At 45.0% G+C, this 23,631-nt stretch overlaps 1 protein-coding gene across 2 annotated transcripts in view; it reads left to right on the top strand.

Moving 5' to 3' along the window:
- The window catches only part of PSMD1 (proteasome 26S subunit, non-ATPase 1), an 80,716-nt gene extending 57,641 nt beyond the window's left edge, over positions 1–23,075 (top strand). The window contains exons 19-25 of one of the 2 annotated variants that reach the window (XM_068163995.1): positions 5,733–5,835; positions 12,958–13,127; positions 15,518–15,610; positions 17,193–17,285; positions 19,938–20,084; positions 21,894–22,060; positions 22,863–23,075. In XM_068163995.1, the coding sequence (XP_068020096.1) occupies positions 5,733–5,835; positions 12,958–13,127; positions 15,518–15,610; positions 17,193–17,285; positions 19,938–20,084; positions 21,894–22,040 (753 nt within the window). In that variant the 3' untranslated portion in view covers positions 22,041–22,060; positions 22,863–23,075. The remainder of the gene's footprint in view (positions 1–5,732; positions 5,836–12,957; positions 13,128–15,517; positions 15,611–17,192; positions 17,286–19,937; positions 20,085–21,893; positions 22,061–22,862) is intronic. The other variant, XM_068163994.1, reaches the window with a different exon arrangement.
- The last annotated feature ends 556 nt before the right edge of the window (positions 23,076–23,631 follow it).

The raw sequence follows: 23,631 nt of genomic DNA, 5'->3' as shown, positions 1-23,631 counted from the left end.
TGTGAAGACAGGCTGAAAGAATTTGGGCTGTTCAGCCTGGAGAAGAGAAGGCTCTGGGAAGACCTTATAGATACATTTCAATATCTGAAGGGGACTTACAGGAAGGCTGAAAAGAAACTGTTTAGAAGGGCTTGTAGCACTGGGATGAGGGGCAACAGTTTGAAACTGGAGCAGGGTAGCTTTTGGTTGGATGTAAGGAGGAAGTTCTTAACAGTGAGAGTGGTAAAACACTCCAGTTGCCCAGTGATGTGGTTGAGGCCTCATCCCTGGAGAACAGACTCAGTGCAGCCCTGGGCAGCCTCATCTAGTTGGAGGTGTCCCTGCTCACTTTAGGGGGCTTGCACAAGAGGACCTTTGAGGCTCCCTTCCAACCTAATGCAATCTGTGAGTACAGACCATTGCAGTGCTGAAATGCCAGCAATAAAAAGTTTTAAGAAGCCATTTTTGTTGTGAGAGGATGCCTTTGAATCACCTTTTGCTATCCCCTTGCATTTGTGTTTGTCTTTGTTGTGCTCACTCTTTATTTAAACAAGCAATTTAACAAGTTTAAGTTTGAAGAATTGCCATTATGTGGAGGTTCCATGAACTTGAAAGTTGCTTAAGTGCCAAAAAGGGGTAGCAAATCTTGTGGAAAACTGATCTGGTCCCTTTGGAGTTGAAACACAATTCCTGCATGTGCAGCCAGCATGGATTTTTCTGAGCTCTGTTGATATACTTAAGAACCTTATTAGTGCAGCATAGAGAGTGATAACAACTTTATGTTGTGAAATGGAATCCTAAATTATAGATGTGATGAGATCATTGTAACAGAAATCAATGACAACTCCATTATGTATTTGTGACCTGTGGGGCAATTAAGACAGCAATTTTAGAGACAAACTGCATGTCTAACATCTTGAATTGAATTTACTTTTTCCTGGGTTTGTGATAGGGTAGTCATCTAGCCAAAAATTAGAAGATAATAAGCTGTGTCAAGGCTTTTCCTCCATCCTCCTTTGATCATCTTGGCCTGTTATCTTTAAAATATTGTGAAGATACCAGGACCAGATTTAGATGAAATGCAGGGTCTTGATAGGGTGCAAAAATGACTCCTATATTCTAGTAGCACCTTCACCTTCATATATCTGTTAGATGCCTCTGTGTACTGTGTGCTCTTTCAAGAGACCACATGTATCATAGAATCACAGAATTGTTAGGGTTGGAAGGGACCTCAAGGATCATCTGATTCCAATCCTCCTGCCATGGGCAGGGACACCTCACACTACATCAGGTTGCTCAGCGCCACATCCAGCCTGGCTTTAAAAACCTCCAGGGATGGGGCTTCTACCACCTCCCTGGGCAACCTGTTCCAGTGTCTCACCACCTTCATGTTGAAGAATTTCTTCCTAACATCCAATCTGAATCTACCCATTTCTATCAAGCTGTGCCAGGGGAGGTTTAGGCTGGATGTTAGGAAGAAGTTCTTCCCAGAAAGAGTGATTGGCCATTGGAATGGGCTGCCCAGGGAGGTGGTGGAGTCACCATCACTGGAGGTGTTCAAGAGGAGATTGGACGTGGCACTTGGTGCCATGGTCTAGTAGGCATGAGGTGTTGGGTGACAGGTTGGACTTGATGATCCTTGAGGTCTTTTCCAGCCTTGTTGATTCTATGCTTTCTTCAAAGAAATGGAGCAATGGTTCCATGTGTGCACTATACATTTCTAAACTGCTACAGGAGAGCCTCCAAAGCAGGCTTTCCCCAGCAGCAAGGAAGGTTTTCAATTGGGACCTGATCCAGCCAAAAATCCCATTCCTGTGAAGTATTTGCTTTGTAGGAACAACCTGAACAAGCACATCAGCCTGCCGTGTCCAAGCATTGAGACCGTCCTTTGATCTGGGTTTGCCTCATCCCTCAGGCCAGGAGGGTTGTCTTCCCGCCTTTCATATAACAGTTTTACTTCCAATGATATTAAACTTTGGAACAAACACACTTGCTCAACACATTTTCCAGGCTTGGCAGTGGTCCATGTCTCAACACACAAGTATGCAGAATTTATCTGCAAGCAGAGCATTCTTAATATGGCATCACATGGTTTGTATTTCTAGAAGTAGAAGGTATAAGATCTGTTTCTTATTGTAGCTGTTCGGCATTTGTTCCCTGAATGCTGACTGTCAGCTGATGCCCTGCTGTAACCTCTCTGTACTGCCTGAAGAGGTGGCGATCTGTCTGCCCACTGTTAACAGCCAAGTTGCCATCCCTTGGTCCCTTGCATTTGTTGGTGTCCTGGTTGGCTCACTGCCCTGCACAGTGTCCTGGTGCTACAGAGGGTGGGTTCTTGGTGGTGTGTTGCCCATGTACTTTGTTCAGCTGATCTGGACTAACATACACAGAAGGAGAGGCTGTGGAAGGCATATTAAGAAAAGGATGCTGACCAGGGTGTTGCATCATGGCCAGGGGAGGTGAGTGACTTCCCTTACTAGCCCTGCCTCACCTTTCCTGAGCAAGGTGTTTCTATCCTGTCTTCCAAGGGTGCAGCTGTCAGACCTCAGACACCAGTGTGAATGTTAACAGTTCTGCTGAGTGTCATCTTGCCTCACCCAGGGTTTCATTCTCTGAAGAGTTGGTTATGGTGTAAGCTCCAGATTCCAGTCCACCCAATGAGCTTTGTAACATCCATCTGTTTTTATAAATATTCCAAACCCAGAAGCTGAGCCCAGGGTCACAGGAATTATGTGCTTTGAGAAAAGGCACTGGAAACATCCAGCGCAGCTCAGCCAGAGGAATAAATTTTGCATGTTGCTTCTGTGTCTCTGTGTGTGTCCCATATAATATCTGAAGGCATTGTTTCACCTACTCTGCAAGTGGCTGCCCTTGATACTGCACGAGGCCCCCTTCCAGCCTGCAAATGCAAACTGAGGTCTTTTTTCAGTGTAGGAGAGGTTGGGTATAAGAAACAAACTGTTTACATTAAAAGTGTAAACCTCAGGGTAAGCTTTTATAAATAAAAATCAGGAGAGCATGAAAAAGCCTAAATGGAGTGAAGCAAGAGCAGACTTTGGTCAGTATATCCACAATAAACCCTGTGGTGTGTGTGCAGTCTCTCCCTGCCACACATCTGTCTGTGTTACTGCCCTGAAAAGGTATGTTTCTCCTCTTTCTTAGCTTTAACAAATGCAAGGAGATTTAAATCATCTCCTTTGGGGGCAAGGACTAGTGTAACAAAAAACTTCTTAAGACAAAGGGGAATTGGTGAATAGAGAATATTAGTGTACAAATTGCTGGCCTGACTTAGATTGAAAGATGGACATAGCTGCTGGGTTTCCCCTGTCTGTTTTAAAAAATACCTTGTGCTCTGCTAGAGAAGTGTTTGCTACTCCTGTTTAAAAGTGACTGCTCCAGTGCTTCACAGTAGTGAGTCTGTCCATTTGTGTGACACAAATGAAGTCATCGTACTACAGTCATGTTTATCAGGTCATGATTTACATGTGCAAATGGTAGTGGTTTTTGCTGGTTCAGATATCATCAGATTAGATGCCATCAATGCTGAAGGAGTTGAGGTGACAAGTACTACAGCTGGGTTAGTAGCTGAAACAGTGAAGGCAGGAAAGGTGTCATTGACCAGAGAGCACCTGTTCTGTTAGAGCACCTGCATTTTAAGTGGTGTGATGAGTTAACTTGCACTGAGAACTATTTTGCAGAAGACACACCATCTTAATCCATCCATTAAGTGTGCTGGGCTGCCAAGCATCATTGCAACTCTTGGTTATAATCCTCATGAGTTGGAGAGGCAACTTCTGTGGTCTTTCCATCCCAGACATTGGACATAATTTCTCAAAGGTAGTCTTAATTTCTTACTACCTCTGGTCAAAAATTCACACATGAAATGTAATGAGATTTATTGCTAGCCTTACCTTGGCTGCAGCATTACCTCATGGTTCTGATGTGCTTTTTCCTGGGGAGCCTGATCTCATGCTTTGCTGAGAAGCCCTGCAGTTTGTCTCCTCAGTCAGCTCTTTGTTCTGTTTTGATAGTTTTTTAACCTTGATGAATCCCAGTTCTACAAAATGTTATTCTCAGCACAGTTCTCATGTCACTGACTCAGTTGTATGAATGGTTCTTTTTTGCCTCTGGTGTGAAAACTCTTTCTGTAAGCACTTTGAGATTCCCCAGGGCATCCCAAGCTGGGCCATGTGTTAGGAGTCATGCCTGAAGGTTGCCCCTCGTGCTCAGTGCTGCTCACCCTTAGCAAGCTCCTGTCCTGCACAGACAGGATACTGACTGTTCGCTGTGTGCTGTTAAAGCCAGAAGGACCTTGAGTGTTGCAGTTAATGTATAAGCTTCCTTTACTGGTATAACTGGGTGTTGGGAGCATCAAAAGCTGTGCAAGACACATCCCCAGTGGTGGTGCTGAAGCTTGACCTCTTTGCCCACAGCAGACACTAAGTGTCTTTTGGAGCTGAAAGGCAGGACCTTTCTTCAGACACTTGTCACTGAGCAGATGTCACTGTGTGCCTGGAGAGGCACATGCTCTCTGGCTGTGAAAAGAGTGGCTAGGGGCTTTTGTGGTGTTAGGGTTGTATACTTGGAAACTTCAGCTGCATTTGCAGTACTAGGAACTGCTCAGTGTCTCTGGTGGCTGTGTCTGGTCCTGCTGCCTTGAGCTAGAAGTTTCCCTTCTTATCTGTGGCCACAGTTGTAGGGAAGAAGACATTGGATACCACCAAAAAAATGGATCAGAAGGGAGAAGCTTGTTCAAGACATCTTGGAGGGAGCCTTTTTGAAAAGACCTCCTTTGGTTTTGAGCCTGTCAAGTGAAGACTTTGTGTGAAAACAGAGGGGGGAAAAAATAAGGAAAGAAAACAAAATATCACATGGATATGTGGGGTTAAAATTAATTTGTGGAAGAGGTACAAAAGATTCTTCCAGGCGTGCTGTGGGTGGCCTGCAGCTTCCCAGGATTTGGCTGACTTCCAGACTGGGATACTGCTTGAGCTATATTGTTGCTCCACTGTATGTATTAAAAGATATAAGTTATTAATTTGTAATAAAGCCTTAGCTGTTGCTGGGTATGATACTATTCTGTCTCTTCAGCACTTAATGAGCTAATAAAAGATGAAGCTGAAGCAATGATGATAATATAAGCAAAGGTTTAGCAATTTCCCTTACTAACGTGAGCTTAGGATACTGTGCTGAACACCCCATGACATAAACTGTTACTGTATTAAATGTTTTCATTAATGATTCTCACTTAGAAGGTAGCAGTGCAATGGCAGAATGTGCTGCTGATGCACTGTTGGGGCATTATCAGAACAGAGGACACATTGTACAGGAAAAACAGAAGAGGTTTGAGGTTTTCAGCGGTAGGAATTGGAGGAGATTTAACAAAGTGCTGTGTCAGGGACCTAAGAACATCTAGCAGTTCTCACTGCAAACTCATCAGTTGGTCTTTTATTCCAGTGATGTTCCAGAGACTCTCAGGCTATTCCTGTAAGGCATGCAGAATGTGGCTTGGAAATTCTTGCCCATCCTGACTATTTTTAAATCGCTCTGTGGGGATCTTCAAGGGGGGAAAACATATGTGATTAATTATTATGGGAATGATTTGCACCACCAATGACTAAAGCCCCTGAAAAGACAAATGTCATCCTGGGATGCAGAAATCCAGGATGCTTCCATGGAAGACTGAATACTTGACTCATGCAGTCGGTTTTATAATTTCTCTCTCTTTTTTGTTTCTCTTTTTTTCTGTCCAGGTCAGCCAGTTCAGACAGCTCTATTCCAAAGTGATCAATGACAAGCATGATGACGTTATGGCAAAGTTTGGAGCAATCCTGGCACAAGGCATTTTGGATGCAGGTAATTCCCCCAAACGTTTTAAGGCAGTCAAAACCTCTTAAAACTTGGTTGGCTACAGTAGCTGGAATAACAAATTTCATTTGGGGGGTGTGGTGCTGTCTTTTGGCCTGTTGTGTTATCACAGCAAGAAATCCCAAATCTCAAGCAGTTTTTGCTAATTAAAGAAATAAACCCTGTTTTGTAGCTTTGGCTTGTATCAGTGTGCTTCTGTTAGGAGACATTGAACCCAGTCATGAGGGCAGAGTTTGTGTCCAGAAGTCTGGACAAAGAGATCTTTTTCCTCTGTGGGTTTTGTCGCCCCGAATGTTGATTTACAGCACAATAGGTTCCCTCTTTAGTTTTCTAAGTAAGCACCTGCTCTAGAAATTTGGAAAGCTGGTAGCATACAGCACTCATATTTTGCCTTTTCTGTTAAAACCAGACATAAGAAGTTTGAAATACACATTTATGGACTAATAACTATGTTTCAATACCGTTTCAATACCTGCAAAGCTTAGGTTTGCCTCTTTCCTCAGTATTAAGAGAAGTGCTGCACAAACTGCATCAGTGTTACTTCAGAAGACCATTTCAAAGGCCTTTTTCTACCATAGGAGACAGTTCCTTAGTGTTGATAATTTAAAGTTGAACCAGGGTGGGATTCTCTAGAGGCGTTAGCATTTCACAAGGCCTGAATTGCAGGGCCTATTAAGGAAGGTTTCTGTAAGCAGAGGACAATGTTTTGGTTTGAATTTTTCCTTCTGCTGAAGTTAAGATTTAAGCAGGGCAGTGGGTGTGTGGCAAAAGCACCCCCCTTCCCAAGTTCCCAAACACAGTTTCTCTCATCTGGTCTCCTGTGCTGTGGCCTTTCCTTGCCATCCACCTCCTTATTCCTTGTGATGGGTAGAACAAGCTGTTTTTTCCTGTACTCTGAGATCAAGGTTAGTCCTGAAGTCACCTAAGCAGAGTATTCTCACATACCTGTCTCTGTGGCTTAAGCACAGCACCATGCACTGTGGTTACATGGTGTTTCTATGAAATTACTGCATCTCTAAGCCATGTGCTGTGGAGAGAAAAACTTAAGGCTGCCTGCACCTATCTGGGTGGAAGTGTGCTTAAAAAGCTTTCTTCCTGGTAGGCATGTGGCAATCAGGCTGATCTGTACTCTGTGACTAGGGCTACTCGCAGAAGAAAGCAACAGGAATTACCTTCTTTATCTTTCATGCCTCCCAGGTACCCCTCATGGAGCTCAGACTGAGCAATATTTGATCATTTCCATATTCCTACTGTGTTGCTGGGAAGCCAGAGCCCATCTGGCTCAGAGAGTTTTCTCTCAACAGTACAGACCTATTTTGAATTCCAACCTTTAAGATTAAATCATAAAAATGGAGCTAAAACCTTATTTGCTTCCTGTGTCACTCATGTATTTTATAATGACTTGGAAACCAGAAGCATCCCATTTTAATAAGCTACATGTGAATTTGTGCCAACTTCAACCTCTTTATTTCTTGCTGAGTAGCTGGGGGAAGGTGGTGAACTACCCTTTCTTAACCTATTGCCACTTTCATTAGAGCCTCCTAAAAGAGTAAAATCTGTTTTATCTCTCCCATACAACTACAAGTGCTTATCTGAAACAATGAGCTATAGAATTTAATTATCACTACCAGGAAGAAAAGGTTCTTTGTGTCATCTGCCACAGTTGGGGCAATTGAATTTGAGGGTTGGTTTGGATTTTGTTTTTTTGTTGTTGTTGCTGGGTTGTTTTCTTGTTGGGGAAGGAGAAAAGTATTCATTCTCTTCAAATGACAGGCCTTGATTAGAAGTGCAAGATTTCCAGGGAAATGATGCACTGGAGGTGTTTTGGGTTTTTTTCCTGACAACGAGGCAGTGATTAGAGTGGTGGTTTCATGGAGGGAGCAGGGTACCTTGGGAACGCTGAAATGAAAATGAAGAATCACAGAATCACCAAGGCTGGAAGAGACCTCAAAGATCAAGTCCAACCTGTCACCACAGACCCCATGACTAAACCATGGCACCAAGTGCCACATCCAGTCCCCTCTTGAACACCTCCAGGAATGGTGACTCCACCACCTCCCTGGGCAGCCCAATCCAATGGCGAATAACTCTCTCAGTGAAGAACTTTCTCCTCACCTCGAGCCTAAACCTCCCCTGGCACAGCATGAGACTGTGTCCCCTTGTTCTGGTGCTGGTTGCTTGAGTGAAGAGATTAACACCCTCCTGGCTACAACCTCCCTTCAGGTAGTTGTAGAGAGCAATAAGGTCTCCCCTGAGCCTCCTCTTCTCCAGGCTAAGCAATCCCAGCTCCCTCAGCCTCTCCTCATAGGGCTTGTGCTCGAGGCCTCTCCCCAGCCTCATTGCCCTTCTCTGAACACGTTCAAGTGTCTCAATGTCCTTTTTAAACTGAGGGGCCCAGAACTGGACACAGTACTCTGTTCAATTCTTAACCCCCAGCAGCTATAAAATAAGAAAAATGTAGGTACTCTAAATTTAAACTTAGGGATTCATTTCCCCCCTTTCCCCCCAGAAATCTCTGAACTTTTATAATGCTTCCCTTCATGTACCAGCATGCTCTCTTGTTTCAGACTGATGACTCCCTATCTGTTCTGTGCAAAATCAGTCTCCTTTACATACTTTCATGTATTTGTAAATGTGAGCTACCAAAGGGATATGGTAGATCTAATTAAATGACAGCATTTTGCCTGCTAGGCAAGTATTTTTCCCTCTGGACTTTAGATACGTTGTCTGGTTTTTAATGCCACATCTCTCAACTGGTGGGAAAAAAGTAGGAGTGGCATTCACTACACAAATATCTTTGTAATGTAGCTGGAAAACCCTTTTCTCAATATTCAGGAAAGCTTTCAATGTGAACAACATTCAATGGGTTGTGCAGTTGGGTTAGGGACAGAGTGCAGCATTGGGCAGTGCAGATTGATGCCAGAGAAGCTGTTAACAACCTGATATGAATGCACTGGATTCTCCACAGTTTAGAGACATTTGGAATGAATGAGTAAAACAGAAAGTGTTCCCCAAACACAGAGGAAAGAGTTGCCTGTCTCCTCATTACTGTCTCACCAAGTGGGCACCTCACACAGTATGTTATGTTTTGGATGTTAAAGACTTTAGTAGCAAAAAAAATCAACTTCAGTGCATAAGGTCTGACCTCCATGTGTTGAATTCAGTACCACTGTTTTCTGCCTTTCTCCTGCCTGTCCCTGTACTTGAGCTCTTCATGTAAAGTTGAGTCTAACTCTGGAAATTAGGCAAAAGGCCATTATCCTGTGCTAGAGCTGCCTTGTGCTTCATTGCCTGGCTGAATCAAATCACTTGCACATGCTGAGATTGACTCTGATAGGGTTTGATGGCTCTTGCTGGGAGATTCTCACTTTTTGGTGCGCTGTTGACAGCCCAGATTGGTTTTGTTCACACTGTAAATGAAATGGATTATGAATTGTTGCTGATGGAGAAAGTAACAGTGTGACTGTCCAGCCTGATCTAGTGTGGGGTGTCCCTGCCCATGGCAGGGGGGTTGGAACTAGATGATCCTTGTGGTCCCTTCCAACCCTGAATGAAACTATGAAACTATGAAACTATGATATTGTTTGGAAACGGAATGCTGCTTAGGCCAGGTTTGGAAACTTAATTTCCAAAGTCCATAAAGCATCTTTATCTAATGACTGTTGTCCTGATGTGTTATGCTGGGCTATACTGCCAGAGTATTACCAAGTACCACTATGACTATGTAAGGAGTAAATTCATCAGGGTGTATAAATAATGCACATCTGCTTGCTGCACTCTTTCTCTTGTTAACTGACATTAAACATGACCCAGCAAATTGTCATAACCTTTAGAAAAGCCACTTTAGTTCCAGCAAACCTTGCCATACTGGCAATGTGAACTCTGGGAGATGGACCTTACAGTACTACCCACTGTGCCCTGAAAATATTTCTTGTGTGGGTTTTGAATAGGTTTTTTTTCCAGGCATCATGTCACAGCTTTCATCTGCCTAGCCAAAGATCTGAGACATATTCCCTTCCAGGCTTTCAGGGCTGCTACTTAATCATGAAGATAAATCACAGTGGTGCAATATCATGTTTCCACACCTTTCCTGCTCTCTGCAAAACCCTGGGAGCAAGGGTGGGCTGTGTAGGGGGCGTACCACAGCAGAAAGCAGTAGCATGACAGCGTCTTTTGAATACAAAATCTGTTACTCATCCAGGAAATTCCAGAGATTGAGTAATACCATTCTAAAGGTTAACACAGATTCTGAAAATCCCAGTCCAAAACTTTGATAAAGTCTAGTTAAGTTGCTTGTGCAACATTCGCTGGGCTGCTTTAAACCTTTATTTAGAATAAACCAAACCAGGTTGGAAGAGACCTTCAAGATCATCGTGTCCAACCCATCAACCAATCCAACCCACCCAAACAGCTAACCCATGGCACCAAGTACCCCATCAAGTCTCCTCCTGAACACCTCCAATGACGGCGACTCCACCACCTCCCCAGGCAGCCCATTCCAATGGGCAATCACTCTCTCTGTATAGAACTTCTTCCTAACATCCAACCTGAACCTCCCCTGGCGCAGCCTGAGACTGTGTCCTCTTGTTCTGGTACTGGGTGCCTGGGAGAAGAGACCATCATCTGCCTGTCTACAACCTCCCTTCAGGTAGTTGTAGAGAGTGATAAGGTCACCCCTGAGTCTCCTCTTCTCCAGGCTGAGCAACCCCAGCTCCCTCAGTCTTTCTTCATAGGGCTTGTGTTCCAAACCCCTCACCAACTTTGTTGCCCTTCTTTGGACTCGTTCCAGCAAGTCAACATCCTTCCTAAACTGAGGGGCCCAGAACTGGACACAGTACTCGAGGTGTGGCCTAACCAGTGCAGCGTACAGGGGCAGAATGACCTCCCTGCTCCTGCTGGCCACACTGTTCCTGATGCAGGCCAGGATGCCATTGGCCCTCCTGGCCGCCTGGGCACACTGCAGGCTCATGTTCAGCCTACCATCAACCAGCACCCCCAGGTCCCTCTCTGCCTGGCTGCTCTCCAGCCACTCTGCCCCCAGCCTGTAGCACTGCATGGGGTTGTTGTGGCCAATGTGCAGAACCTGGCACTTGGATGTGCTAAATCTCATGCCGTTGGACTCTGCCCATCTGTCCAGCCTGTCAAGGTCTCTCTGCAGAGCCTCTCTACCCTCCAGCAGATCAACTTCTGCCCCCAGCTTGGTGTCATCAGCAAATTTACTGATGATAGACTCAATGCCCTCATCCAGATCATCAATAAAGATGTTAAAGAGCATGGGGCCCAGCACTGATCCTTGGGGCACACCACTAGTGACTGGCTGCCAGCTGGATGTGGCACCATTCACCACCACTCTCTGGGCTCGGCCCTCCAGCCAGTTCCTAACCCATCGCAGTGTGCTCCCGTCCAAGCCACGGGCTGACAGCTTGGCAAGGAGTTTGCTATGGGGGACGGTGTCAAAGGCCTTGCTGAGGTCCAGGTAGACTACATCCACAGGCCTCCCCACATCCACCAGGCAGTCTCCTGGTCATACATAGAAGGAGATCAGGTTGGTCAGGCAGGACCTGCCCTTCCTAAATCCATGCTGGCTAGGCCTGATCCCTTGGCCATCCTGTAAGTGCTGTGTGATTGCACTCAGGATGACCTGTTCCATTATCTTGCCTGGCACTGAGGTCAGGCTGACTGGCCTATAATTCAGGTTATCTGCAGATTACTGACCTGGCCCTTATACAGTGATGCAGTGAAGAAAAGTTCAAAGTAAAGATGGGGAGAAGCCCAGAAACTTCAGTGTGCAGTGTCTGATATATAAGAATAGCTCAAGGCCTCAGACTATTCCTCCTTAATGCTGTGGTAAATTCAAGAACAAGAGGTTGTTATCAGACAATCTAATGAGAAGAGCAGGCCTAGCAGTAGTAAAGGATGAGAACATGATTGCCTTTTTCCAAAGTGGCAGCTGGAAGAAGCTCTCTAGTCAGACAGCAGGAGATCTATTGCTACCACAAAAGGAAAAGCAAGGAGATAAATATGTATGTAGAATATCCCAACAGGAGAGCATCAGAATCCTCCATGTTCTACTGCTCCTGGGACTAACAGTGACAGATACTTAAAATGAGATTCCTGCATCATTCAAAGCTTTCATTAGATTGGGCAGCAAAAGGTAATTTTGCTGGTTGTTAAAACTGAGGCAGCTCCACCACGCCTGGCCCTATCAAGGTAGCTGTTAGTGCAAATGCAACTCCAGTGTGGGATTTTCAGCTGCAAAGCACCCTGAGTTTGTCCTGAGTTGATGTTTGTATTTTAACAAAGTTAACCTCCCCGCACCTGGTCTTGTCAGCGGTAATGGACTTGCCTGGTGCCCTGTTCAACTCAATTCACTGTTTTTCATCAGAGGACTGAAGCTCAGATTAACCCTTTGTTACTCTGTCTGCACGCCCAGCCTTTCAGTTCAGTTTCTAACTGGACGTTTCTGCACTACATCAACACACGGAGTTGTTTTGGTCTCTGCTTCGCAAGTACAAAGCTAAGACTTGTCTGGCAGCAATGTAATTTTGCTGCAAAGACTGCGGGAGCTTGTCTCTTTGCTGCTTAGATTGATAACCTCTAGGAGCAACTTCTGAAGTTGCTGCTGTTTACATTTTTTTCTGCTGAGATGGTGTAGGATAAAACCTAGGCATATTTCTTCTGAATAACTGACAGTTCAAGGAGGCAGCCACAGAAAGAAAAGTCTCTGTATGCATTGCTTTATATGCACTGCTTTTCTTCTGAGATTGTGTTCTGGGTTGCCTCTGTGCTATGTTTTAAAGCTGCTTATGGCAAAGGTCTGCCTTTTCCTCCCTTTCTCTGTGCCTCCTGCATTGTACTTTTGTTTAACCTGTTTGGGTAGCACCTAGCAGAGCAGTTTGCTCGTTACACTACCCATCTGTTCTACTGTCTAAGCTGAGATCATAGGGAAGGAGAGAGGTATGTTTCAGAGGAGAAAGCTGACAGCAATGTGACCTGGCTCATGCTGTGTACCCCACTTCACAGCAGCTCTTCTAGAGGTGCATTGCTTGGGTGTCTTTGGAGTACCCAGGAACACATTCATTAACTTGTCGTGTTTATGATTCCTTACAGGGGGCCATAATGTAACTATTTCACTGCAGTCCAGGACAGGACATACTCACATGCCATCTGTGGTGGGGGTTCTGGTCTTCACCCAGTTCTGGTTTTGGTTCCCCCTGTCACACTTCTTGTCGTTGGCTTTCACCCCAACCTGTGTCATTGGCCTTAACAAGGATCTTAAGGTATGTAATGTGCAGAAAGGAGAGGAGGTGCTGGTAGCTACTTGGAGGACTTGAGTGGTCTGGGAGGGGTGTGCATGGTTTGGTTGGTTTTCTTTGCATGTCTCCAGTTTGTTTGTGCCAGAAAAGGCACTAACTGGAAGGAGCCTGAAGGGCAGGCTTAAATAGCAGAGCTGACGGTGGGAATAGGGACATGAAAAATGTAGAGAGCAGACTTTGACCCCTTCACTTCAAAGCAGCTTACAGCTAAAGGAGCTCTAGTCAGTCTATGTAGGCAGAAACCATCCCATTATCACTCCAGAGGGTCAAGGTTATTAAAAAAAAAAATAGTTTTGCCCCTCTGCCCTCTCAAATAAATTATGTGATGTCCTCCCCTAGGAAAGCTAGCAGTGGGAAAATGGGATTTGTTTGGATTCCTTGGGGAATAAACATTAAACCGAGCAGTCATGGGTACTGCACTTTTCTTATGCCTCTGTTCTTCCAGCTGATCAGCTGTGGTATGGCCCTTGCAGGCTGTGTACCACACTGGATCTTCTGCACTGAAAATCCAAGCTGTTAACTTCTACAAAAGGGTTTCTGAATGTGGCAGTGCAGCCCCCTCCTGTCATTGCCACAGCCTGACTCTGCAATGCATAGAGCATACATAGGGCTGGGTTACTCTCAGAGGCCTTCTGAGAGTGGGACTAAGCCAGCTTGCTGGATTGCAGCCTCTGGACCAAAACCTATGGCTTCAGATTGCTTTTCTCCACCTGCCTCAGGTTGAGCATTGAGTTAATCTACTCAAAGCTCAAAATTCTTGCTGTGTGAAGACAGAGTTTTCATGAAAATGCCCTTTTTTTTAACTGCCCTTTCTGTCCTGACTGCTTCACAGAGGTTGCATTGCTGCTTGTCTCTACACTTCCCTAATAGAATAGAATAGAATAGACCAGACCAGGTTGGAAAAGACCTTTTAGATCGAGTCCAACCTATTGTCCAACACTATTTAATCAACTAAACCATGGCACCAAGCCCCCATCCAGTCTCTTCCTAAACACCTCCAGTGATGGTGACTCTACCACCTCCCTGGGCAGCCCATTCCAATGGCTAATCACTCTTTCTTGGAAGAACTTCTTCCTAACATCCAGCCTAAACCTCCCCTGGCACAGCTTGAGACTGTGTCCTCTAATGGTGATAGGCTCATCAACTTTATGGATGTACTGCCATTTTGACTCCCTCTCCCCATCCCTTAGAGTTTCCAGAGAGCCCAAATGCCTGTAGGTGAGGTTATGTTGTATAACTTGGCTTGTGTACTAAAGCCAGCTACAGCCTGGATGTATGTTATGGGCTGCACCACACCCACCTTGCTTCCTCAGAACAGAGCCTGTTCTGCTGTTGCTCCATGATGTGTCATAAAGGAAGAGAGGTGAGATACTGCAGAGATTAATTTAGTTTAAGAATTTGGATTGGCTGTCAGAAGATGCTTTCTGCCCTTGCTTGAGTAGCTGAGGGTAAGAAAATGTGTGCCATTGGTAACCCACCTCCAAAATGTACTGTCCTGTTGCAAGAGGTCAATGTCAGGCAGCACTAAGGGCCACAAGGATGATCAGAGGGCTGGAGCACCTCTCCTGTGAGGACAGACTGAAGGAGTTGGGGCTGTTCAGTCTGCTTAAGAGAAGGCTCTGAGGTGACCTCATTGTGGCCTTCCAGTATCTGAAGGGGGCCTACAAGAAGGCTGGGGAGGGTCTTCTCAGGATCTCAGGTAGTGATAGGACTAGGGGGAATGGAATGAAGCTAGAGGTGGGGAGATTCAGGCTGGACGTGAGGAGGAGGTTCTTCACAGTGAGAGTGGTGAAGCCCTGGAATGGGTTGTCCCAGGAGGTGGTTGAGGCCCCATCCCTGGAGGTGTTTAAGACCAGGCTGGATGAGGCTCTGTCCAGCCTGATCTAGTGTGGGTTGTCCCTGCCCATGGCAGGGGGGTTGGAACTAGATGATCCTTCTGGTCCCTTCCAACCCTGACTGATACTATGATACATTTGCTTTGCCCTAGCGTGCATTGACAGAGCAGATCTTCACTTAGGTCCTAAACCAATTTTGTGTTAATGGAAGCAGGCCACAGCAACAACATCAAAGCCACAAAAGCTTCGAAACAGGGAAAACAAAGCATGGTGTGAATAGTGTGGAGTGCATGGAGAAGGCTAGGAGAGCTTGCCAGAGTTGAATTATAGAATAATTAAATAACATTGTTCTAGCTGAACTGTTGCCACTGATAACAGCTTTTCAGCTTCCGGAGCTGGAGAAGGGGAAGCTTGTATTCTTTAGAGGATCTGTGTTTGTCTCTGCTGGAAGGAAAACGAAGCTAAAGTAATTATTCTGCTTTTCTTGTCTCTAATCATTTTTTTAACTGTTTGTCTTAGATGCCAAAAGTCCAGTACAAGTCCAACTGTAAGCCGTCCACATTTGCCTACCCTCCACCTCTTGAGGTACCAAAGGAAAAAGAGAAAGAAAAGGTATTTGGACTCACTTTTGGTCTTGTAAATGCTGTAAGCCCTTCTCCCTTCTAGGATAAATGTTGACTTTGGTGGCACTAACAGGGAATCTGAAGAGTAAAAGAAACACTGGCAGGTACTACTGTCTCTGAAACAGAATTCTAGCTGTTTTTTCCTGCTGTGCCTGGAACCATTGCAGGTCATAGTGTACAAGTGCTGTGCTACCAAGTTGCTGGAACCTCCCTGGTCTCCAGTGGTCAAGCAGAAGCATTAAATAAAAAAACTGCTTTCCATGCCCTACTGATTTCTCTGTGCAACCCATCTTTGTGAAGTAGCACAGCAGGGTCCTCATCCATGACATGGGCTCCAAAGTGCTACCGAAGTACAGACATTGAGAATATTAGGTGGGATGCTTCTCAAATAGGACAGAAGTGGTACCTAATCTCAGGGCAGTGGGTGTATGTGCTAGAATAATGGCTGTCAGGCCTATCAGTTGCACAAAGATAAGTGTGGAACTGAGTATATCTAGGTATTGAAAAGGAAGAGATGACACCTGTGGGATGACAAGCAGGACAGTAGTGGAAGCAATTTGTCTCCTGGCACAGGATGGTAAAAGCTGTTGAGCAGACCACAGCAGCAGGCAAAGCAGCCCTTAGGGATCAATTGCAGCAGTGGAGACCTGAGGCATGTCATGTTGATGGATCACATTGCATGAAAACTGTTAAAACAGTTAACAAAAATTGAATACTGGGCAGGACAGATTTCCAAGGAACCCAGAGATGAACTCTGATGAAAGGCAAAGGTCACTGCTCATAGCTGCCTTCTTGTCTTTGGAATAAGATGGGAATTGGATCAATCTTTTCTCTTCTGTACTTCTCTGGCCAAAATCAGAATGTGCCAGGAGCCCCCATTTAACCTAGAAAGTCTCATCAACTATGTGACAAATGTGGTTGCTCCCTGTCCCTCTCAGAAAGCCTTAGAGAATTGCTGTGGAGAGAGAGGTGCTCACTGGAAGGCAGATGTGCTGAATTCCTGTATTTGAGTGTTGCTTCTGGGTAATTCCTGGCTCAGGAGTGCCAAAGCCTCCTGCAGCCCTCCTCCATAGGGCATTTTGCCCCTCCACTTCTGCAGATCGATGAGAACCACAGCTGTCTGATTGGGATGATGGAACAGCCTTAGGTCACTCTCAAGAGTACCTCTGTATGTGTTTCTTTACTTTAGAGACTCCAGCAATGGCTTTTCATGTAACAAGAATTCCACTTGTTGCTCTGTTAAAAAGAAATCAAGAAACCTCTCCTACAGGGGCCAAGGCAGTAATAATTAATCTCTAAACTGGGAAGTTTGCTCTCCCTCTGGGTATGTGGCTGTGCCCAGTCTGCATTCGTGACGTGTTTTTCTGTCCCATCTGTGCCATTTATTTGCTTTGACACTGGTGTATGTGTCTTTTAAACAGAGCAGGGAGTAGGAAATGGAATTGATCTTATTGACACCAGCACTGAGAACTGACCTAACACTGATTTCTCTTTATTCCCTTGCCTGGGGAGCTGAAGCACAGCATACAGCGTTCGGTCACACTGATTGTCTCTTCTGTTGACATGTCCAGGTTTCCACTGCCGTGCTCTCCATCACTGCAAAAGCCAAGAAGAAGGAAAAGGAGAAGGAGAAAGAGAAGAAGGAAGAGGAAAAGATGGAAGTGGTGGGTGTAAACAATGAAACTTGAATGTCCTTTCCCTCCCTTAGAATGTGAAAGATGTGTCATGAAAGCACTTCACTCGGTGCCCCCTGCCATCTTTGTGAGTTGTGAGCAAAGCATTAGCACACATTTCAGTGTCCTTCATACACTGGGTAGCAGCTTTCTTCTCTGTGTGTACATGCTGTTAAAGACAAGAAGTGGTGTGATTCATGAATCCATTATTTCTGAGAAATAAATCTTCCTCCATATTGTTAGGTAACTGACTTCCTTAAGGGCAGAAGCTTGTTTTGACAAATTTATGTGCCCTTAACTGCATGACCCTTTTTGTGCATTATTTCATTGCCTGCTGCTTCTAGACCAGGGGAATTTTATCTCTTATCCGTGTACTTCATATTAATGTGGAAAAAGTTGTAATAATTTCTTGCCCTTGGTACCTCTGACCTTTTAAAAAAGGACAGTTGTTTGATGGTGTCCAATTCAGTTGAGAACACTGAAGAGTTTAATTTTTCTGGTTTTGCATGTGCTTAACCCCCCATTCTCAAATGTTCACCTTCTTGGCAGCAGTTTCTTACGTGCTTTGCCCATCTATCAAAATGCCAAACGTTTATTCAGCCTCACCTCCAGGCCCAGCTGAGCTTTGAGCACAGGATCCATATGTTGCTCAGTACCTAGGGTGATTGCTTTGGACTTTGGTCTTTGCTTCAGCTCATAGACCTGACACTGAAACTTGTCATCCTCACTTGTGAATATTCTCATCCTGGAGCAAGCTGAAGGAATGAATGATGGAATGAATAATGGAATGAAGCTGGAGGTGAGGAGATTCAGGCTGGATGTGAGGAGGAAGTTCTTCACCATGAGAGTGGTGAAGCCCTGGAATAATGGGTTGAGGCCCCGTCCCTGGAGGTGTTTAAGACCAGGCTGGATGAGGCTCTGGCCAGCCTGATCTAGTGTGGGGTGTCCCTCTCCATGGAAGGGGGTTGGAACTAGATGATCCTTGTGGTCCCTTCCGACCCTGACTGATACTATGAGGGACAGAGAAATGGCTGGATAATGAATTCTTGATGGTGTAATTTGGAAAACATTTGGCAGCTAAAATTCTTGCTGTACCCTGTCAAAGGACCCTTCCTTTTGTGCTCTGCTAACAGATGCAAATATGCCAAAAGCAACTGTAAGCTGAAAATCAGTTATGCTGACAAACTCAGTAGAAACCTGTCTGATTTCACTTGAACATCCATGTGAGAAAAGCAGTGTGGTCACAGAATTTTTGGCCTCTTTAATTGTAAAAGGAAGCACACAAATGGTATGTGAAGGGGGCATGGTGCAAGATCAGGCTGTGCATATAAAATAACCTTCTGAGACCTACAAAAATGCAGCCACTGCACATGTAGGCACTGAACTTTATACAGTTGGCCTAGAAAATAAACCATCTCATGCATGCAATGTAGAATGGCTTTCTTTTTTTGTCTTTTTGCTCCTTTATCAAGGATTCCTTGTCATCAAACATTGCCTTCCTTTTGTAGTATTCCTATAGCTCTGTACTAAGCAAAATGTGCTGAACAGATGCTTTTTTCTCCCAAGATTGCTGCAACTTACTCTTAAGTACAGGTGTAGAGAGGAAGCAATATATTAGGAGGCTTTCATGTGTTGTGTCTGTGTGTATACTCCAGCTGTCTGAAAAGTTTTCTTGGCTGATTCAAGCAGAAAAACAAGGATGGTAAGAAGGGAGCTTGCTGCCACCTGCTGTGTTTTAGTCGAGTGTTTTGCCATTGTCGTAATGTTTTTGAGGTGTAATTGCTTTGCTGGTTTATGACTAGTAATACAAAGCTTCCAGGAGACCTGCACAATGATGAGCAGGCACTGTGTTAGAGAAGTCCCATCTGCTGTTACAGGGTGTGCCATGCATTTGGTGGGGTTTTCCTGATCACTTCCTATTGGGCGTTTCCATCTTTTCTGCAGTCTTCTTTGTTTGCAACTCAGATGTTGCCGAGCAAGAGGGAAACCATGAACCATGTTCTTAAGTCTGTAAAAGATGCTGTGTTTTTTCCTTCTGAGCTTCTGCCTCCAGCTGCTGAGTCATTGGTGAAGGAGGGCTTAACTGCAATTCCCTAGAGAGACACTGAGGTCGAGTCATTTTGGTTGGTGTGAAATGTCAGTGCAAAAACGCAAGGGCAGCTCTGAGCAATTTTCGTGTGCTCAATAATGATAGCAAAGAATCTTCAGCTGTAAACAAAAAGTGCTGAGTTTTCAAAAAAAAGTATCAGGGAAACCAGAAGACCAGGCTGGATGAGGCTCTGGCCAGCCTGATCTAGTGTGAGGTGTCCCTGCCTGTGGCAGGGGGGTTGGAACTAGATGATCCTTGTGGTCCCTTCCAACCCTGACTGATTCTGTGATTCTGTGAAGTAAACTGTTCCACTACCACCTCTCATTGAATGTATATTCACCTGCACTTGAGGGTGAGGCACTGCCTTGATGACAGCACTTAGGTCCACACTGACATTGCCTGTGCCAGCTGATAGATGTGTGTTAGTTTATTCCTCAGCAGAAGAATGGTTTCTCACCACTCTTTGGGATAGCTGCCTGGATGTACCTTACTGTCCTGAACTGTGAAAGGGCAAGAGATCAGTGTTAAAGCCATGCTGATATTCTCCTCCCCAGGATGAGACTGAAAAGAAGGATGAAAAAGAAAAGAAAAAAGAGCCTGAACCCAACTTCCAGCTTCTGGACAACCCAGCCAGAGTCATGCCTGCTCAGCTCAAAGTTCTCACAATGACAGAGAGCTGCCGATATCAGCCTTTCAAACCAGTAAGTGTCACCTTCTTGTCCATGTGCCTGACAGTGCTCCCAGTGCTGGGTTTGTGCATAAGGACCCAGATGTTCTGTGTGTGCCTGAGAATGTCACCCACAGTTAGTGCATCACTGCCATGTGTTACAGAGATGTGCAACGTCACTCTTGTCAGATTTGCTTTTTAATGTGTCTCCAAATGATCACATGCAATTCTAGCTGAGGGAAAGCCAGAGCTGCTGCAAACCTTTCCACCATGCTCATGCTGCTTTATTTTTCTTTCTTCTACTATATGACATCAAACACAGCAATGTGGAAACCAAACAGATGTAACCTGTGTTTTAGAAGTATCACTGGAGACATAGAGACTGAGCCACGATCTTGACAAAGGGCTGAGAAGTTTGTCCAGGCTCATTGTCAAAGCAGTGAAATACATTAGGACTTGTACTGTAGCTTTATTATTGTGCTGAGGGTTTTATACCTTCATTAAACAGGTTGCCTATTTGGTTACATTTTACCTTAGAAAAGTGCCTTCACCTGCTGTTAACATAGCTAAGAGATAGTGTGTGATTGTCAGATGGAGGACAAAAGAGATCTTTTAGCATTAAGCTTAAGGGGTAACTAACTTTTCTGTGAGATGCTCAGATACATTGCAAAGCTAATAAGCTTGTCCCTGACCTCTGAGTAGCATGAGTCAAGTTCTTCTGGCCTTTATTATTGCTGAAGAGATAAAACCCTGGACTTGTCCCTTTTGCAGGATTATGCATGGGAAAATGATGTTCAGAAGAAGTAATATTTTTTTCCAGGAAAATAGTCATGTTTCTAATAAATGGATTTCCTGGAATTCCATCAGCACATTGGAATTCTCTGTGCATTGTCCCTTTTTGAAAGATCTCCTTTAGCAAAGCTAGGACACTTTTTTTAAGTGTCTACCCCTTAAGAGGAGGAGGTGAGCCAGCTGGTATTTGGATTGGGAAGATCAGCTGTGTGGTCCAGTAAGTGTCCACTCATGCAGCTGAAATGTGGACATGTGTGGCTGTTTGCTTCAATTTTGAAAGGTGAGTCCTTGGTGAGGGGAGTGCAGTTTCCTGCCTTAAACCCCCTTAAATAGGTTTTGAAGAGAACACAACAGTGCAGGTTTCTGCTGAGATCAAGGTGTGTAACCAAGGAGGCTCTCGAAATGGAGCTGCTCTGGGGAATGCCAGAGTAAAAGGCTTCTTTGAAATGCTGTTTATAGCCTGGAATCCTGCTGTGGTCAAAGCTGTGATCCCAGCCAGGCATGACACAGCACTGCCTCTTTGCACCTTGTGTTTCAGTCCTGGAGACTCCCAGATTTGCTTCGGCTTGCCAGGGTGTTTGGTTGTGAGCTTTGTAATTAATTCCCCTTTAGTTTTTACAAGGTTCTGCTAATAGCATTCCTCAGTCAGTGGAAGCTGGTGATCAGATTAGTCTCTGTTTCATATAGCCTCCTGGGAGGTGGCCACATAGAGAGGCTCCACTTTGTTGCTCTGAAAAGATGAGCCATATAAAGCAGTTATGGTTCAATTAGTTTTCATGTGGAAAGCCCCAGACTGGGGTGAAACTGTGGATCCCGATGTAATTTTCTATCAAACTGAGACTTAGTGGAAATAGAAAAGGTAACCTGAACAGGTTCTGTTTGTTCCATCCCCTTTACCAGGCAGGGAGCCAGGTGAGCATCAGATGTTTTGCTCTCTTAAACTTTTACTTCTGAGGTATCTCATATGTCCAAGGATAAATACTGTGGTCACAAACATTCCACCACAAGACCGAGGGAAGCAGCTCTAATGCTCACTGCATTTGTCTTGCAGCTTTCCATCGGAGGAATCATCATTCTGAAGGACACCAGTGAGGATATGGAGGAGCTGGTTGAACCTGTGGCAGCTCATGGTCCAAAGATTGAGGAAGAGGAGCAGGAACCTGAACCGCCAGAGCCCTTTGAGTACATTGATGATTAAGACTTAAGGTACAGCACAGTGTACGTAGTCACCTTTATTAATTACAGTGAAGGAAAAACCTCTTTGGCTCAACTAAAGTAGTTACCATCACCCAGCAGTCTTGTTTTAGCTCTTTGATGGCTTCTGAACCAGACTCAGAAACGTGCTTTGTCCTGAGCTGAAGAGTTTGACAGCAATAAAAAGGAAGTCCATTCTTCTGGGTCAGTCCTGACCCAGTGGCACTGGATGTGGTCTCTAATCTTGCAGGCTTGGCTACTCTTTTGAGTAGAGCCTCTTGCTGGGCAGTTAGAGCAGTGCATGAGGTTACAGGCAACAACTGAGCTGGGAGTAATGAGCTCATGAAAGAGCTCCCAGAGGGGCAAGTGGTTTATTTAATAAAGCTGTCATCTACTTGACCTCAGTGGCTGAAGGAGAGCTACTACTCTACTTTCTGGGGTTGTCTTCACGGCAGTTCTTAGCAGAATTCAAAGACACTTCAGTCATGGGCTCTGTGGTGCTCTAAGTCCAACATAATGATGCTTGTAGATCTTTTCCCAGGCAATGACTGGAGCAGTTCTCAGGTTCCTTGGTTAAAGTGCCTGAATTGATGTGCAAGTTTCTCACTGGGAGGCAGAAACCCAGCTGCTCTATTTCCAAATATGGCCTGGCATGTCCCAGTGCTCCCAAGAGCAAAGGTTGTGCCCTTGAATTGGTTGATGGGCAGCAAAACAAACTCCTTGCTAAAAATTGTAAATGTTGTGTCAGTGGGAGGCTCCCAGTGAGCGTGTGGGGCCGACCACAAGAAGCCTTAGTTAAACTTGTTTGTCTCTCCCCCTCCTCCAGGATCATGTCCTCTAAAGAAGACACAGTGCTTGATATCAGAAAGACAGACATGAAGACCTTCCTATGGAGATCTGCCGTTCAGTGCATGCAGCCCCAACCTGTGCTGAGCTACAGCTGATAGTCTGTGTTTTATGGCTGAAGAACAGATATATGCTATTTAGTGTACTCTTTCACAAAACCTTGTTTTCAAATAAATATATTAAAAACTCTTGACAGAGAACTTGCTGCTTAAAAAAAAAACCACAAAAAGGAAACCTACCAACCCTCCTTTCCGCTCGCCCCAAATATTGAACACTAGGCCCCAAGTTGTGCATCTTCCTTCCAACAAAACTGGACTGACCCAGCTCCCCTGTAGAGTCCTGGGGATCTGTGTACATTTCTGCTTTCTTTAGCAGTTGTTTAGGTTGGACAACGGCACCAACTCCAGTCTGGCCCAGCTGTAGCACTGATGCTTGAGCAGCAGCTGTCCAGAGGAGGTCTGCTTTCAGATGACCTCTCTGATACTGACTTTGTGCTGGTCTTTCTCCTTGCTCATCCTGGTATTTGTGTGATAGTGCTGGGCTGACAGAAGGGCTCTGGGTGTAAGCAATGGGGAAATGGGGGTCATGTTTCTCTTTGTTTCAGAGAATCCCTTTCTTCCCCTGTGTGCCTTCACTAAATAGGAGCACAGCTGATGTGAGCAGGCGGCTAGCAATGCATCGCTGGTCTAGATGGGGTGAATCCAGACATGCAGGTTGTTATGCTGATGTACACCATTAGCAAAGGGGGG

The sequence above is a fragment of the Melanerpes formicivorus genome, unplaced genomic scaffold (assembly GCF_026170545.1).
Source record: "Melanerpes formicivorus ecotype bairdi unplaced genomic scaffold, bMelFor1.0.p_v2 SCAF_76, whole genome shotgun sequence".
Lineage (NCBI taxonomy): Eukaryota > Metazoa > Chordata > Aves > Piciformes > Picidae > Melanerpes > Melanerpes formicivorus.
The sequence above is the reverse complement of the archived record's forward strand: the minus strand, read 5'-3'. Positions and strand labels throughout refer to the sequence as shown.